Source organism: Pipra filicauda, unplaced genomic scaffold, assembly GCF_003945595.2.
Source record: "Pipra filicauda isolate LSUMZ 115617 unplaced genomic scaffold, ASM394559v2 scaffold115_size4368891_pilon, whole genome shotgun sequence".
NCBI lineage: Eukaryota > Metazoa > Chordata > Aves > Passeriformes > Pipridae > Pipra > Pipra filicauda.
Genome location: NW_024103607.1, coordinates 2,808,931 through 2,826,755, shown reverse-complemented (window position 1 = coordinate 2,826,755; position 17,825 = coordinate 2,808,931). Strand labels below are relative to the sequence as shown.

General features: G+C 39.4%; 1 protein-coding gene across 1 annotated transcript in view; it reads right to left on the bottom strand.

Moving 5' to 3' along the window:
* Nucleotides 1–5,951: 5,951 nt before the first annotated feature.
* RAB20 (RAB20, member RAS oncogene family) overlaps nucleotides 5,952–17,825 on the bottom strand; it is a 30,004-nt gene continuing 18,130 nt past the window's right edge. Inside the window, exon 2 of the mRNA XM_027743492.2 lies at nucleotides 5,952–7,057. Coding sequence (XP_027599293.1) covers nucleotides 6,537–7,057 — 521 coding nt within the window. The 3' untranslated portion in view covers nucleotides 5,952–6,536. The remainder of the gene's footprint in view (nucleotides 7,058–17,825) is intronic.

Genomic DNA, 17,825 nt, shown 5'->3' with positions numbered 1-17,825 from the left:
CTTATTTGTTGATGATTTCTATTTTGTTAACTGTTATTTTCCATATGGGCTGCTCTGTTAAATTACTTTGTTTGTACCTAAGGAGTTAGAAAAGCACTCCCAGAAAGCTCCTCCCACTGAAACTCAAACTCTTCAACCAGGAATACACCTGTTTATTTCATGACACTTAAAAAGATCCCGTAGGGAAGATTTGTGTCTAAAATTGCTTGTTTAAGCTGAATAACTGAAATAGCATTTCATGTGTTCTTAAAACAATTTAAGCCAATAAATTGTGATGTTGCAAAGTAAAACAACCTATTATTCATGCTCTACAATGTTCAAGAAACCAACATTTACCAAACTTGACATGTGTTACCTCCACAAAAAATATAAAGTATAAATTAAGTTAAAATTCCTAAAATCACAGAATCATAGGATGGTTTGGGTTGGAAGGAACCATAAAGATCAATTAGTTCCAACACCGCTGCCGTGGACAGGGACACCTTCCACTAGACCAGGTTGCTCAGAGCCAAATCCAACCTGATGCTAAATACACGTTGGGAGCATCCACAACTTCTCAGGCCAATGTATTCCAGTGCCTCATCACCTTCATAGCAAAGAATTTTTTGCCTACTATCTAATCTAGACCTGCTCTCTTTCACTTAGAAGGCATTCCCCCTTGTTCTGTCACTACATGCCTTTGTAAAATATCTCTGTCCAGGTTTCTTATAGGCTCCATTCTGGTACTTAGCTAGCACACTGTCTAACCTAAACATATAATTAGATTTGTCTATAAACAGAGATTACCTGAGCTTGAAATGAGCTGTCTGGCCATACTGACTCTCTGAAAGGCAGCCCCTAAACAAACTTATGACACTGTTATTTGTTTAAGCTAAATAAAACATTTAGAACTGAAAATATTGCAGTCAACATAAGCTAAATCTATTCCACATTTGCCAATTCTTTTAAATTACACATGGCAGTAGCAAATACCCAAGAATAGGCAACTTCCAGGTTGTTGCTAGGCATCAGTGGTTGTGGGATGATCACACAACTATCACTCGTGGGTTGTACAGCATGCAACTCTGGCAGTGCAGCACATTCAGTGTTTTAAGAGAATTCAAGTGGAGGCTGTACAAATCTATAAAAACCAATTATGTCAACAGTAAACTATTTGGATTTTCATAGCTAATACGTTTGGTAATCTTCCTATGAAGCTGACTTTTTTTGTACTTAAAACTTCAGCAGGTAGGTCTTCCACCAACAGTTGCTTTGCCTCTCCATTTTCTCTGGCTCATGTAGGCTGTTCTTAAATTTGATCAGAGCGGTACCAGCACAGCACTGAGTTGAACACACCATCATGGTGCGGGAAAAACCAAACCAACTACAAAACCCCCCAAGGTGCCAAGCAGGCTTGAACGTCTGTACTTTGTGTATGTCATGTGCTGGGTACTCACATCTGTGTTTCTCCAAAGCCTGCGCAATCACTTCTTTGAGGAGGAAGCTTGTGCACACAAACACGTGGAATACTCACAGCAGACGGAGCATTTCACTTTGTGAGCTAATCTGGAGCACTGCATGGAGGGGAACTGACTCAAACTACCTCTTAGCTGTAAGTTTACTTCCTCTCTTATGAAGACAGTCTGAGAGAACTGGGGTTGTTTAGCTGAAGGAGAGAAGGCTTCAGGGAGACCTTATATCAGCCTTCCAGTGCCTAAAGGGGGCTTATAAGCAATGTAGAGAGTGACCTTTTACCAAGACCTGTAAGAACAAACCAAGGGGCAGCAGTTTCTAACTGAAAGAGGGTTGATTTAGATTAGACAGAAGGAGGGCATTTGTTACTGTGAGGGTGGTGAGACACTGGAACAGGTTGCCCAGAGAAGTTGTGTATGCCCCATCCCTGGAAGTGTTCAAGGCCAGGCTGGATGGGGTTCTGAGCAATCTGGTCTATTGGAAGTGGGCCAGTGGGTTGGAAGGAGATGATCTTTAAATTCCCTTCCAAATCATTGCACAATTCTGTGATTCTAGAACCCACTTTCAGGAGGTTAAAACATTCTTATGGAGGAAAAACTCAGATACAGCAAAACAAAACAGTCTTTTTACTGAACTACAGTGCTCCAGCCTAGGATGTATAAAACAAAAGTGTTTTGCCTCCGTTTGACCAAATCTTTTGCTACGAAGTATCCCGTTTGCTTCCTGCACTTTCCTGTTTGAAAACATGCTGAACTGTAATGTGGTCCTGATCCTGGAGAAGGTAAATGAGATTATATTCCGCTTCTGTAGGTAATAGTACATCAGTATATCAATACAGATATAGTGAAGTCAACATAGCGATGTGAGTTGACACCAATTATTTCCTCAGAGTGTATCAACCAAATCAGCCGAACTTGTTCGCACTGTACATGACTGGGCTTGTCCATGGCTGCCAGAAATAGAAAATCAGGAAACAGCAAGCAGTAAACAGGACCTTGACACGGAAGGTGTCAGATTGCTGCCAGAGGAGAAGCTGAGGGGTCACTGCCAATGTGCCAACAGCGCCCCAGTGCAGGCAGAATCTGCCCCTGTAACTGCATAGGGACCAGCAGCCCCCCCAGAGGTGGCCACCTGCCCCCACTGACGGTGAGTGGGGGTCTGGTCCCACAGCTACGCAGCACACAGTGGTGCAAGACATACTGGACAAGGGGAAGAAGTAACATCACTGCTCCCTATGACCTGCGAGCAGAGAAGCAAAACCAGGCAGGGGTGCTTTCCCACTGTGATGTGGGCAAGAAGGTGACTAAGCCAAAGCAGGCAGCTCAGCAGCTCTGCCAGTCCTATGGGCACTGAGGAACTTCTGGCTCCTTTTGTGGCCCCCACAAGACTTGAAGCCTTGGGGTTGTCAAGGGCCAATGACAACCTCAGTCTTGCACCATCAGTACCCATGAGGGGCAGGAAGCAGAATGGATACGTCCCAGCTAGCCTGGCACAGATCCTCACTCATTCACCCTACCATCCCTCCCTCCCCCATGGGTCACAGCCTGGCTCAGCCATCACCTCAGGCACAGGCAGGCCTATAGCTTACATTCACTCAGCATTGCCAAAAATAACATTTCCTATCCAGTCACCAGACATAACAGGGAGAGAGAGGGGGGAAAATCAACATTTGTAAAATGAGTTTCCTCTCCAAGGCAGGATAGGCAGAATCCCTGGTCCATGCCTTCACCGCCTTCGCTTCTCCTTGCAGGGAGGGTTTCCCTTGGCTTCAGCAGCACCACCACATGCCCAGCTCCAGGCCACGCAGCGAGGTTATTAATGGGGAAAGCGACCTCACAGTGATGGAGAAAAATGTGCTGCAGCCATTGGGGTGCAGAAGTGCTGGCATTGAACCAGTGCATGGCACAGCTGCTTCAGTGCTGGCCCAGCATGACTAGTGGCCCAGCCCACAGCTGCTGTGCTACATCAGCTGCTAGGCTGTGTGGCTGTTAAGGCAACAAGAGTTAGAACAAGTGTGCTTCTGCGCAGTTCTTGTGCTGCCAGTCCCTACCCTGCAGCTTCACTGCTCTTCCCCATCAGTAGGTGATGATTAATTATTTCAGTAAAATTATGTAGGATGGAAGGTGAGGGAAGAGGGGCAAAAAGATGTCTTCAGCAGTGCCGGGATATCAGGATCTATCTACAGAAGCAACATGGAAATTAATGAATTCATGATAGGATACAGGCCATATTACATTGCTTCTCTATGCTCTTAAAACAAAAAACAAACCCAAAATAAACAAAGAACAAAACCGCAAAAAAAAAACCTCAGCACCACTAAACAGAAAAAAACATTCTGTGCAATTTCAGTGTTGAGGGTTGAACTGTGCTCTCTAATAATGCTTGCAGACATGCATAGGCACCACTGCAGCAGACAGAGCATCAACACTGGGCTGTAAAAATGGAGCTCAGCTATATCAGTTTAAATTACTAGTACATTTAAAAAAAAACTCCAAACATCCTACATCAAATTCCAGAATCTTTCAAGTTTTTCTTGAAGGCAGAATCTGACTCAGAAAGTGATAAAGAAACAGGGCTAGCATGCACACTGAGAAATCCAGATCTCCTCCTGACCTCTCATCAATAGCTCCCATGTATTATGCAATTTCCCAAGTGTAACTGTGCAACCCCACGATCTCACAAGTTGGTAGAGTGACAACCCATCATAACCCAGACATTTCTCGAGAACAATAGCCAACAACACTAAAAAGCCACAACATCATGCCAGACAAGTGTAGCTCTAAGGGCAAAAGCAGAGCACACAAGACTGGTTCCTGTGTCATCTCTTTTGGTAAAAACACCCAAGTTGGAGCTTTTAGAAATACTGTAGGAATTCCTTAAGATCTGATATGAATAAAGCATCTCCCAAAAAGCCTGACCTTGTAATCAGTACGTGCTGCAGGTTCAGACATCAACAGAGGCAGCAAAGCCAGTGCTGAATCTCTCACAGGCATGTCAGCAGATCGTTTTGGTCACAGACAAGACTGAGGTTGTGGCCTGCTTGCCTTTTTCCTGTCCTGAGGGAAGACTAGATACTGTCCCTAGAATTTTGTTAATAGCTAAAAGGTTTCTAATTGTACTCATTTTTATATACCACAGCTCAGATGCTGTCCAGTCTCTGACAGACTGGTAGGTATTAAACCGCAAACCCAAAATATGACATCCTTTAGCAGTGCCTGCAGCAATAGGAAAAGGGACAATGATTTTAAACCATGAGAGCGTAGATGCAGACTAGATATAAGGAAGACGTTTTTTTTTTTTGCAGTGATGGTGGTAAAATGCTGGAACAGGATGTCCAGAGAGGTAGTAGATGCCCCACCCCTGGAAACATTCAAGTTTAGATTGGACAGAGCTCTGAGTAACCTGACTGAGTTGAAGACATCCCTGTACAATGCATGGAGGATTGGACTAGATTATGTTTTAAGGTTCCTTCCAACCCAAACTATTCTATGATTCTATTATTTAATGTTCAGTGTTTTTTCTCTCAAGCTTTTCTTCCCCACTACATGTGTACTGTGAATTAACTTGAGAGCAGAAAATAAAGCTACTACTCTGCAGCAATTTGCTCAAGAAGATGTACTTTTGGAAAAAAAAATGCATTAAATATACTTAGTAATAATTTAACTCATTATTCATTTAGGAATTGTCTCCCCATGCACTAACTGTGATTTGGGTGGGACAGAGAAAGGCAGTGACAAAGCATAAGAAAACTAACCCTTTAGTTTTAGAAAATCACACCAGAAGCATTCAAAGGAAGGTGAAAGAATCCCCACACAAGAAACTGAAGAACTGAAAATCTGCAACCTGCATCTTTGAGGTTTATTGTTTGGGACGAGTAGGGTTTGTTGGTTTTTTTTTGGGGGGGGGGGTGTCTGTGTTTAAAGACTAGAAGTTCTTCACTCTAGTCATAGCTCCTGGGTCACTGCATGCATTCTTTGTAGCCAAGAGCTGTAGGAGCTGTATTAAGCCCCTCCTTTTTACTGCAGTCAGGAGAGAAACCATGTACCTCATAATTGCTCCTTCACACGCTTTTTACTCCACAAAAGAGAGTCTGTCTTCCCTGCATTAGTTTCACATCAGAACACACCCGTCTTCACTTCCCTCCAGGTAGAGGTAATTACTACTCCAGGTAGTAATGTCATGCATAGCTGATAAAAATCAAAGCTGCAGCTCTGCAGTTTTAAAAGGAGTGGGAAGGGAGATAGAACACAGGTACTCACAGGTATACCTACAGGCACTAGAAAGAGGTCTTTACAAAAATGCAGACAAAATAGGCTGCTTTCTTTCCCAAAAAACTCTTTGCTATCTACATTAAAAAGAAACACAAGACAAAAACGAACCAAAAAAACTTCCTCCTGCAAATCGCAATTAGAGCAGCAAGAGCTGTGATGCTGCTTGTTATTACATGGAAGGCCACTATGGAAGGAGAATTGCCATTAATAAAGTCTCCAAATGAATAGTACAGATCCACAGTGATTTTAATAGTTCAGTTTCTGAATTGTACACTGTCATGTCTGACATAAAAAGACTGTAATTGACTTATTAGCTACAAATATAAATTATACCTGGATTTTCTATTTTTAATCTTAAGAATAAAAAAGTACCATGTGTTCAATCTTCCAAAGTTAGAATCATAAGGGGAAAAATGATAATTATATGAAAGTTGTCAAGAGTACACAAACAGATCATTTATATGCAACATGAAATGACAAGTCACTAAAAGTCAGACTCCTTCAAAACTGTCCAAATGATTGTCACTACCAATTGTACTAACACACCATTTGTCTTCAGAGCCCATAGAAACTGGCAAGTCTTACTCCATAATTTCACTTGCATTCCCATTTTTATACAGAGAGCTTCCCAGAAGCTTTTAATGGCCAGAAGATTTTTTTTGTTGGGTTGGTTTTGGTTTCTTTTTGGATACACCATTTTAGTCTATTTATTTATGCTTTGACTTTTCCTTTCTGGTGAGCTGCAAGCACTTCTTACTCCTCATTTTGCTGGAGCGAACAATCCCTCCCCTTTTCTTACGTCACGTAAACGGGTCAGGCACAACAACCTGATTTTGTCCTTTTTGCTGGCTTGTAGTCCGTGATGTCTACAGTTTGCGGTGGCCCCTCAGCTTTCTGCCGTGCAATTATTGGGACTACCATCTCAAACACAGTTTCAAAGAGGTAGTCCACCTTGTATCCTGTTTTTGCACTGGTCTCAAAACACATTTTCTCAGCTGCTGGAACATCCTTCTCATCTAGCATTTTGTATTTCAGTATCTTTTTGTAGAGCGCAATCGCATCCTCTGCACGGACTTGTTTTCGCACCTTCGAGCCACAGCTGGCAACAGACTTCTCAGGTCTATTTTCATCTGGTGGTAAAGTACAGTCATCACTGAGGTCAACTTTATTTCCAACAATAGCAAAAATGCAGTCAGCACTTGCACTGTCTGTCAGTGCCAAGAATCTTTCTTCCAGCTCTGTCAGGCTTTGGAAGCTGTTCACATCGTACGTGAGGATCACAGCAGCTGCTCCTCTGCAGTACATAGACCCAAGGCCATGGAACTGCTCCCGTCCTGGCAAAGGTTTAAACACAACAAAAAGTTAGTGTGCTGGAAGCCACATTATTAACCAAGTAAAAGAGTTTAAGGAATTTTAAGCCAATTTCAAAACCCTGTGAGAAGCAGTGAAGGTAAAAATGTGTTATTTGTAGCATTTTCAGGTTTTTTCTTCTGCTTTTCCTTAAGAGAGGAGCACTGCCACAGAATAACTCTACACACCGCTTGCTCAATCTCAGAGCAGGGAGTCTGGAAAGACAAGTGAGCAATCAAGCTCACACAGGATTCACACTAGGTGAAAGCAAAAAGAACTGGTTTGGGTTTTTTTATTAAATTGCATACTAGTTGACTTATGTCATATTAACTGCTACTCTGCTTGGGCTCACAGATGGCCCATCCACCTATTTAACCATTTATAAACAGAAGTGTACTGCTTCAAATTCTGCTAGAATTTATTACTTCTATAAATTCAGTATACATTTTCAAGTACATCCCGTTCAGAAATCTGGATCAAAATCAGTAACCAACAACTTCTAGATTTTGAGGGATTTTGTAAGCTATTTAATCAGACTAAACTGTAACTGCTACATGCCCACAGTTCTCAGGTACATTGGCTTTACAGGAAAAGACTCTTGTTGGGGGTATAGACCCAGTATTGATATGCATCTGTCCCACCACAAGTATGCATGCTTTTTTACAGTATTAAACACACATAATATAGAAAACCCTAAATACATTCTACAAGTAATTTGTCTTTTAAGTTGCCCTGGCCATCGCTCAATAACCAACAGCTAAAACGTTTCTTCCTCATCATTTAGCAAGTATCTTCCAGCACTTCTGATGAAGCCTTGATGGTATCCTTCAAGTTCATTTCTTGGAAGACAAAACTGACTCTTCTTTAAATTCTGAGAAGCAAAAATGTTCTTTAGTATTTGTAATGGGACTAAGGGAAATAAGGCAGAAGACACACTGTGTTACCATTGAGAACTGCTACTTTCCCCCAGTACCTGCTACATGTAGAATATGCTGTAATTCACTTTACACCCCAAAACCCAATCAAGAAACAGATAAAACACACTAGGTTTCAACCAGTCATCAGCATCAGCCTTAGGTCACTAGAGAAGTGTGAATGAACAAACAAAAAAAAAAGAGAGAGAAAAAAGGCAACTACACTCTCTTGTCATACAATCTCTTTGCACAGAACCTCAGTTTATAGAAATTCTGGAAGACACCTGCTTACATTCATCTTCTGCACAAAGCTACTGACCACCATGAGTTACGATATCATAAAATCCTTGTAAATGACTGTGGAATAGGGAAGGGAGAAGAAATTCACGCTGAAAAATGTGGGTCAGCACATATTGAAGAAACACATCTGCACATGAACATGCACATTGTGAAAGGAACTCAGAATCTACTTCAGCTGGGAACATAATCATCACTGCAATAAATCCTTCAACAAATGTCAGAACTCTACTCCACAAGTGCCAAAAGAGAGACAAAATGTTCATCATTATTCGTAAAACAAAACTGGAAAATGTCAAGATAGAACATGAAATCCAAAGCTCACTTCACCTTTAACACACCCAGAGAAATAGATTTGGAAAGGTGCAGAATTCACTATAAAGAGGTGTAAAAGGAAGGCGGTGAGAATGCACAGAATTATGTGAAACATTTGCATGAGGAAAAATTGTGGGATCTCTCAGGCTGGTGAATGATTGAAAAAAAGGGTAGAAACAGATGTCTATAAATTCAGGCCTAATACTGAGAAAGTAACTGAGGAACAACTATTTACTCTTTCTCATCAAACGGAAAATGAGAATTTCACATCAAAATCGTGCATGTAATTTAAATACTTTCCTGCAAAGCGAATAATTGGTAGTAGGTGTTATTTGACATTGCAGAGGTCAAAAGTTCAATGAATGGTATTCAGAAAACCATTAGGCAAAGTTAGTGGAGAACTGCTTCTGTGCAACTTTGTGTAACTTCTGATTTGCTTTCCCCCAGCAAAAGAAATTCTTTAATGATCTGGTAGGTAGGAAAAAAGGAGGTAGTAAAAAAATAAACCAAACCAATAATTATGCCTTTGTTTAGGTATGTTGGGTAAGGGCAAGGGAGACTGAGATACAGAGGAGGGAGAAGGTCAGTGCTTTTGCAATTTTTCCTCCAATCTCATGTTTAAAGTTGCACTGCAACTGAGTCTTTAAATGTCTCCAATTTTCCAGTAAAAGTTTGTGCCATGACTGATTTTGTTTTCATCCGAACCCTGATTATACTGTGGTCTGGAAATCACAATGGAACATATATCCTCCTCTGTTCTCCCACTTCAGATGCCTAAACCATAATATCCAGCCCCCAGAATCATTTGCTACAACAACCAAGTACTAGAACAATACTATTATTTGTTTTATGGAATTCATATGCTAATCTAATCTTGTACAGCAAGATTAAACCATGACACTTCTACATGGTAACTACCAACTGATTACTTCTACAACTAATATATTGTTTAAAAGGGGAAAGAAACAGAAAGAATTTACTTTGCATAAGGGGTTAATTATGCCAGAGGAATAATGGATAGTGTCCCTCACTCACTCTCACAGAACAATCTACATGCAGAAAAAACTGCATAATGCACTTTTTCAGCAGTTTCCTTGCACAGACTACTTCTGACACTTAAGGACTGGAACAACTCTAACTTTGGAAAAAAAAACCAAACTACACTAAGTATTTAAACTAATATCTGTCCTCAAGGTGTCAGGCAAAATAGCATAAGACATTAGGTTGACAAACCAACCACATGAGAACAGCCATTGCCTTCTTATAGCCAGTTTTCTTTCCCTGGACACATCTGGTCCCACTTCAACCACATTCCTTTTTATATAATTAGTTAAATTAAATGGTAAGCCCTGAGTCCAACAATCAAACAATTTCGCCCTTTAAAAAAAAAAATAAAGGTAATGGTAAGAGTGGCAGAACTACCAAATAATTTGCAGTCAAAGGAATTGCAAGAACCACCAAATCAACCACAAAGGCACAACATCAGGACATCAGGGAAATTTTTTAAAGCAAATCAACCAAAACTAATTTCCATTTTTCTTTTCATCCTTATATTTTGCCTTATTTACAGCAGTTTGACAACCTGTAGCCCCATCTGCAGCACCATTAGCTTTTCAGAGGCTCTTCCAGCAAGTATATGAAGTCTTGTTGGAGACTCCATCCACTCAGGAGCAGTGCAGCCCCCGAGCATTTTCAAAGTCTTATGACGGTCATCATAAACAAATCAAAGAATTTTGAGCCAAATGGACCTCAGTACAAAGTTGTAAGAAACCCAAGGGAGAAAGAAGGGGAAAGTAGAGTTGCTAGAGGCCTGCCTAATAAATAAGCAAGGCTAGATTTAAAATATGCTGAGACTTGAACTTGAAGCCTAGGCTTTGGTCTAACCAGCCTCCTATAGCACCCCAACCTCTCAGCTGGAAGTCAGAAGCCCCTGTGAATGCTTTCTCTGGATGGGACCACAGCCTGACCAAGCATTCCCATCCCTTCCCAGCTGTGGGATCCACTCACATCAGCCGTGCCTCAGTCTGCCTCATGGATTGGAGCTCTCCTCCTGCCCAGCCGCCCCTGAGGGTGGTATGCAAAGTAGCCTGTGAAGTTGTGTAGATATTTACAAGAGCAAATGACTTCCTCCAGACAGATTTGAATGCTCCTTACCTCCTACCCCTTCAAAAGCTTTCACCACAACTTCTGAAGTGGCACAACTTCCCACACATGCACTCTTTCAAGAAACTTCTACCAGAAGAACAAGTTTTAAATCTCTCAGTGTTGAGCACATACAAGAATGCAGAACAGGCTGTTTTAGTTTTGAGGAATAAAACACAACAAATACTACAGAGATAAAAAGGTCTTCCATCAAGTACTGAAAAAAGTAATGTTGCTACACTGATATCAGTCTGAGCAGAACCCTAAATTCTGAGTTCCTAAAGCAAATATGTAGCAGGGAAAAGTACACAAAGATGAGCTACAGAGGCACATTAACATTGCATTAAAATTGAACAAGAGTGCAAAATTATCCAGGAAGTTCTCAGTTCATAAATCGGGTATCTTCCAACAATTTTCACTGTGATTTTAACAGTATTGTAATCTGAACAGTAGAGAGGAATTAACACAAACACAAGGTACCAGCTAGGTTTTGCCTTTCAAATTCTTTCTCCTTTATAAAAGAGTCTGAACTTGAGTGTACATGGAGAGGGACAGGAACTGTGCCCTAGGGAGTTAGCCAGAAGACGAAAGAAAAGAGAAAGTATGACACCCATGACACAGCACAGAAATCAGTACTAAAAAGAAATGAGCTTTGAAGATTCAGCTGCAGTAGATGAAGGTTCAAGGGGTGACCCTTATGCTCTTGAGCTACCTCAGCAGGAACATCCGCGTGATCACAAGAGTAGACAAAGAAGCTCCCTTTTGAAAAAGGGAACAACATTTCCTTCTGTTCCCAGATAATGCAGTAATGTTGTGACCCTTTAAAGGACATCAGGGGAAACAATTTTTCTGGGAACTGAGATTTCTGTTTGTGCACATATACTGAGATATGTACTGACTATTAAACAAACCATAAAGGTCCTTAAAGGTTTCAGGAAAATGCTACTCCCCACACGCGAGTCAGGCTGTCAAGCTTTGACAGAATTAAGTCAGAGTTCTTTATTATCTTGTTCAAGGTTGATATTCATTTCTTGTACGTGACTTTATCACATTTCCCTTGAAGTAAGGAGCTTTCTAAAGAACTGGACTATGCTTGTGGTTACTTGGGGATAAAAAATAAAGCTGTCCATCCCAAAGGATTAACATGGAGGACATAAGCAGGAATTAGTGGAAACATGAGTCAGAAAGCACTGGAGAATTCAATTTCTACATATCCATGAGCTGTCCAAATACATGACTTCCTGATCTGTCAGAAAAATGCCAACGTTTGGTTTTCCTTCTAGACAAAATTCCCCATGGAATGAAAATCTCTGTGAGGGAAAAAACCTAAATAATTAAATTAATAAACCCCAACAAACTCCGCTCCCCCTCCTCACCTCCAAAAAAACACAACCACTAAAACAATTCCAGTTGAGTAACTAGAAAATTCATTTAAGCTCCACCTTCACTCTGTATTATACATTCGCAAAGCTGCATTATAGAACATACTTGTGTATACTGAAGTTTCAGAATGCAACAGATGTCTAGTTCTACTAAAAAACAAGATGGCATTTATTTTGTTTACACTCATTACTTAGATATGGATCAACATTCAAGGCATGAACCGTGCCCTGTTTTAGGAGCTTCTATTTAAGTTATTAAAATTAGATATGGATGTCTTGGCCAAAGCAGAATTTAACATAAACATAGGAAAGTACTGCTCTTAATGCCCAAAGGGCTTCACTTTCATGTTTTAAAGTAGAAAGAGCTACACATGGAAGAAGAAAATAACAACCACATGTGTTAAGTGTACAGTGAACAAACATTGCTCTCCAAAATAAAAAACATCAAAAACAGCCAGTCAAGAAAGTGGGTTCAAGGTAATATAGGATTGAGACAAGCTTACTCCACTTCTAAACACAATTTCCTCTGAATTGCTAAGTCAAGAATCTTTATCTCATAAAAAAGATTTAAAATTGTGAAAGAGACCATCTCTTCCCTTAAATCTATGCATTTTTGTCTTAATGAACAAATACTTTGAGTTCTGAAAGAGTCTGAAATTGCCAAGACCTTGCAAACATCCCCACTCTACAAACATGAACCATTTTAGGTTTATAAAGCTTCTTCTGTGAAACAGCAGCTCAGCGTGAGAAAGCAAGCCACATGAACCAGGAGCAGTCATTTACTTCTCACTTAGGCAAGACAACACATCGTGATCAATCTGAGCCCTGATCTTCAGTCAGCTTTAATTATCATACTAGAAATACCACACCTCTACTAATGAATATGTCCCTTGGACACAAAAATCAGTGACTAGAAAGGTTAGAATTTATCCACTGCACAATCACTACCTATGAATTACCTAACCCCCCTCAGATCTGGTCTTAGAAAAAGAAAGTCACTCAAAAACACTTTTAAATGAATAGAAACAACTAACACAGCTTCAGTCTTTATAACATTCTTCTTTTCACTCTAATTTAAAACATAAAAACACATCATCATGTTGCACAAATGGTTCCTTCTTCCCACCCCCACCCCCCCACAGAGGTGTCCTTCTCACAGAGGTTATTCACAAGCTTGTATCCAAAGTTACTAAGAACCAAGCCTGACAGCATTTAGGTATTTATATTGCTGCTTTTATATAGATAAAGGAAATGTCCTGCACAAGCTGCTTCTCCTCCCCTGGAAGCTGGCATTCAGGAAGGCAAATATACTCAGGACATTTCTTTCAATTGCTACAAATATCTTCCCATAAAAAAGATCACAATATCCAAATGGAGGCAAGTCCCAGATTCAGAGGAACCAACAATGTATTTGAGTTGACTGCCACAGATGAGAAAGCCTTATGAACTATAAACAGTGAAGCAGAAGATGCTTTCTAATACATTTAACTCCATGACATTTGAATAAAAGGTAGATCCCAAGAGCTCAGTGCACTATTACACAGGAGGAACATAACATTATTTTCCTGATCTGGAAGTGGCTTTATATTATGTCACTATAATTTAGTCCCTGCTGAATTCACATTCAGAAATCTTATACAATCTACTGGCCAAATGCTTTGGCACTATAATCCCAAATTTATGAGTTATGGTTCCACAGTATGAGTTTTATCCTGAGAGACTGAGCTGTGCCCTTCTACATAATAAAAATATTAAAGGTATTTTTTTATAAGTCTACTAAACTACCATCAGTGATCCAACAATGCATGGGATAAAACACATCCAAAAATATATGTAAACTGTGGTATTAGGGAATCTAAATTATTATAGAAATCAAAATGTAAGAAAAATACACAGTGATGAATAACTGAAGGGCCATTGGAAAGGACTAATTCTTAAACAATTTTTTTAAAAAGAGTATAAATCTTATCTTTGGAGGAAAACTTATCACAGAATCACAGAATATGCTGAGTTAGAAGAGACCCACAAGGATCAGGAATATTTAACAGATACTAATAAATTCTCCATGGAATAAAGGAAAAATCTACAAAAGTATTCAGGAAAAGCTGGATGAGATTATCAGTGTTACCAAGCATCAAGGTCTATTACTATGGATTCTGTATCCAATGTAACATGCAAGGGAAAAAATAAAATTCATTCTCTATTTCCATTCCTTTACATAACAAAGTCAGAATTCTTTCAGGCATCTACACTAGCTATTAACATTCTGACAAGAGAAAACAACTACCCCCTGGAAGACTAGTCTACACCAGCACCTGCTAGTGTGCATTAAGAAAAGCAACTCACTTCCCCTGCCTTATCTAAGGGTACAAAAAACACAAATCACGTCTTGCTACTCCCCAGCTACATTTAAAAAAAAAAACCCAAAACATAACATAAGTGAAAAAGAACAAAGATGGAAAAATTGTAAGTTTTTAAAGAGTATAAAGACAAAGCATAGAGGAAAAAAAACAAAATAAAAACTGCACTGCGTATGCTGTATCAAGTTTTGCTCTTTTTGCTTGTTCTAATACAAAGGCAGCATATGAATTAAATCTTTTGAGTTACAATCATGATCAGGAAAGAAATTAATCCAGAAGCTTTATAAACAGAAAGAATCACTAGAAAGCATCTGAAATAAAGAAAAAGAGGGTGCTTACTTACTGGAAATGGAAATTCCACTACATTTTATACCTAAGAATAGTAATATATCTAATGAAAGAAAGCTATAATCGGATTTCTTTTAGCCTATTTCTTTCCCCTCTCCTTTAAATATAATAACTAAACTAAAGCTAACTAATATGCCATAAATAAGATTTGTTTAAATAAATAAGGACATGTTTCAGCAAGGACCAACAAATACGAAGTATAAATATGAAGTACGTAAAAGATTTTGCCCTAAAATTGTAGTCACTTCACCTACCTTATGAAAGATAAGTCTTTCCTTAAAAAGGATTAACTTTGATAAAAGTAATGCTCTCTATATTTCTTTACAGATTCAAGCTTATTGCTAGTTTAGAGCCTTTTCAGAAGGAAAGTCACACAGAATCACAGGATGGTTTGAGTTGGAAGGGACCTCTGGAGACCACCTAGCCCAACCCCCCTGCCGAAGCAGGCTCACCTAGAAAAGGTTGCACAAGATCACGTCCAGGCAGGTTTTCAATATCTCCAGATAATGAAACTCCAAAACCCTCTGGGCAGCCTGTTCCAGTGCTCCATCACTCTCAAAGTAAAGAAATTTTTCCTAATATTTAGATGAAACTCCTTATGTTTTGATTTGTGCCTGTTGCCCCTTGTCCTGTCACTTGGCACCACTAAATTGTCTCTGGCCCCATTCTCTTGAGATATTTGCATGCAGTGGTAAGATCCCATCTCATCTTAACAGCCAGCTAAAACAGATGACAGCAGCAACTATTATTAATTTGCTTCTCTTTATGGTTTTCATCACAAAAAGTGCTCACAATTCTATTTTCACTGTGTTCTCTGTTTTTCTTTTTTTGCTACATACACTCAGAATGATAACAGGCCAACCCATTCAAGAAAGCCCAGATTTGTTGGGAGAACAATCCCCTTCATACCTCTGTCCTTCTGGAGAACATCTTTTCCTCTCAAACTTGAACTATACCAATAGGTCAAGCAGTTTCAACTGACTCTTTAATTGCTATTAGAACACCAATTCAATTAACATTCCAAAAGTGATACTTTGGTACAATTCACAACAAAAAACAATTCTTCCAAAGAAATTCACTTAAATGGGCCTTTCATTTTTAGGACAAATAACACACTGAGAAGTTATGCAAGAATGTCAGCGTGGCGTGTTGCACATCACATGCCAAACTCTGTAAGTGGTTAATGATCTACAGGATCATCTGAGCGTTATCTGAAGAAGGCGGTTTGTTGCAATATGCTTTTTTTCAGCAAAAGGGCACACACAAAAACCTGCTCAATAAGAATGAAACAACAAAAGATAATGGGAATTTTTTGTTACAGGCTTAGTTTCACTTCATATTTTCCAAGGTTATCAATCTAAGCATGTCCTGGTAGAAGCTCCAAAATAAAAGTATAGTCACCACATTTTTCTGATGTGCTGAAAAAATGCCTCGAAAGCCATATAGCCTTCACTCACAGCACACCTCTAAAGAACCCACAACTGAAACATGGGTAAAAATTTGCTGTGCTTTTTCAACAGTTAACAGTGCGATAGTTTATGGAAAAATGTGCTTTTAAGTAAAATCTTAATTTTCTGAAGGCAGATAGACTAAAAGCAGATGCTTAGCAGTTCAGACTGGTGCCGACCAATCCGCTGTTACATCCTGTAGAGCATTCTGACTCCCAGAGGTATCCAAAAAAGCCGATTACTGTGGATGAAGCCTTCTTACCCATGGCTCAACTTTAATAAACATCCCTCTGTCATCTTGTCAAATCCTGCATTATTCAGTCATGAATTAGTTTAATTATTCCCAGAAACTTTTTTAATCCAGCCCTGAGGAATAGTTTGTCCGTTTTCATTCCATAACTGGTAGTGAAGACTTGCATTACTGGTTCCCAATGACAGAACTATCAGACACACTCAATGGAAGGAGGAAAACAAGTTTACATGGGAGAGAATAAAGAGGAAAGAAAAAAAAATCATTAAAAAAACATTTACTGAGCAAGATCAGGGATCATTCAAATATGACCTCCTGCATAATAAAGATGATAGAATTTCACTTAGTTGTCTTGAGACTGAGGAGGAATTTGTGTTCTATAAAGCAGCTAAAGAAAGGAAAGTCAATACCCCACAAATTAGGTTGTTGTATAGTTCAGCTTTCCAATTCTGAATTTTGATAGACTTTCAGCTTCATGAAGTATCCTCTTCAAAAAACAAACAAAAAAGATGCCTCAAACCCCAAACTAAAAAACACTACATTCCCCAAACACCAGAAAAACTTCACACTCCTCCTTAAAAGATATTCCCTTATGGCTTAACCTCCTTCTTTTTAGGCTAGAGAAATGAACAGTTTTTCATATTCAGACTCTTTGCCTTCGGCATATTCTTCTAAACTGACAACCATACCTGTAGTTCTTTTCTCCAGTCTTTCCATATTATTCTATAACCAAGAATGTAAGAGAGTCTCACTGAAGCTATGACGTTACTTAAATTCTTTACTACTTTCAACCCTCCCTACACTTGCTATACTTTTCAGAATAGTTCATAGGTTCTGGAACACAAGGCACCAAGAGCTTGGTTTGCCATCTACTTCCAATTCAATGGACTTTGCAAAAGATATGTTGCCCAATGAATCTAACTTAGCCTGTTGCCAGCACCACATAACATTAGTCTCTCTTTATTTGCAGCCTTATACATTTGTTTATTCTGTACATTTCTAGCTGCAATCATCTTTTTATAAAGAGATTTATAAATTGAGCGTCTTTGAACTAAATGCATATTAAGGGTATCTATAACCAGCAATACCTTCAGCTGCACAACTCCTATATAAAGGAGAAGAAATATTACCAGAGAAGATTCCTACTGTGTAGAAGATTTAGGCCATTAACTAGTTTCTGCTTTTCTGGAACAAAGGAGTATCTGGAATCTGTTCTGCTGCATAAATGCAAAACTATGTTTCTTGCCCGCAAGAATGAATCAGAACTTACCATTCTAATAATGAAATTAAGATCGA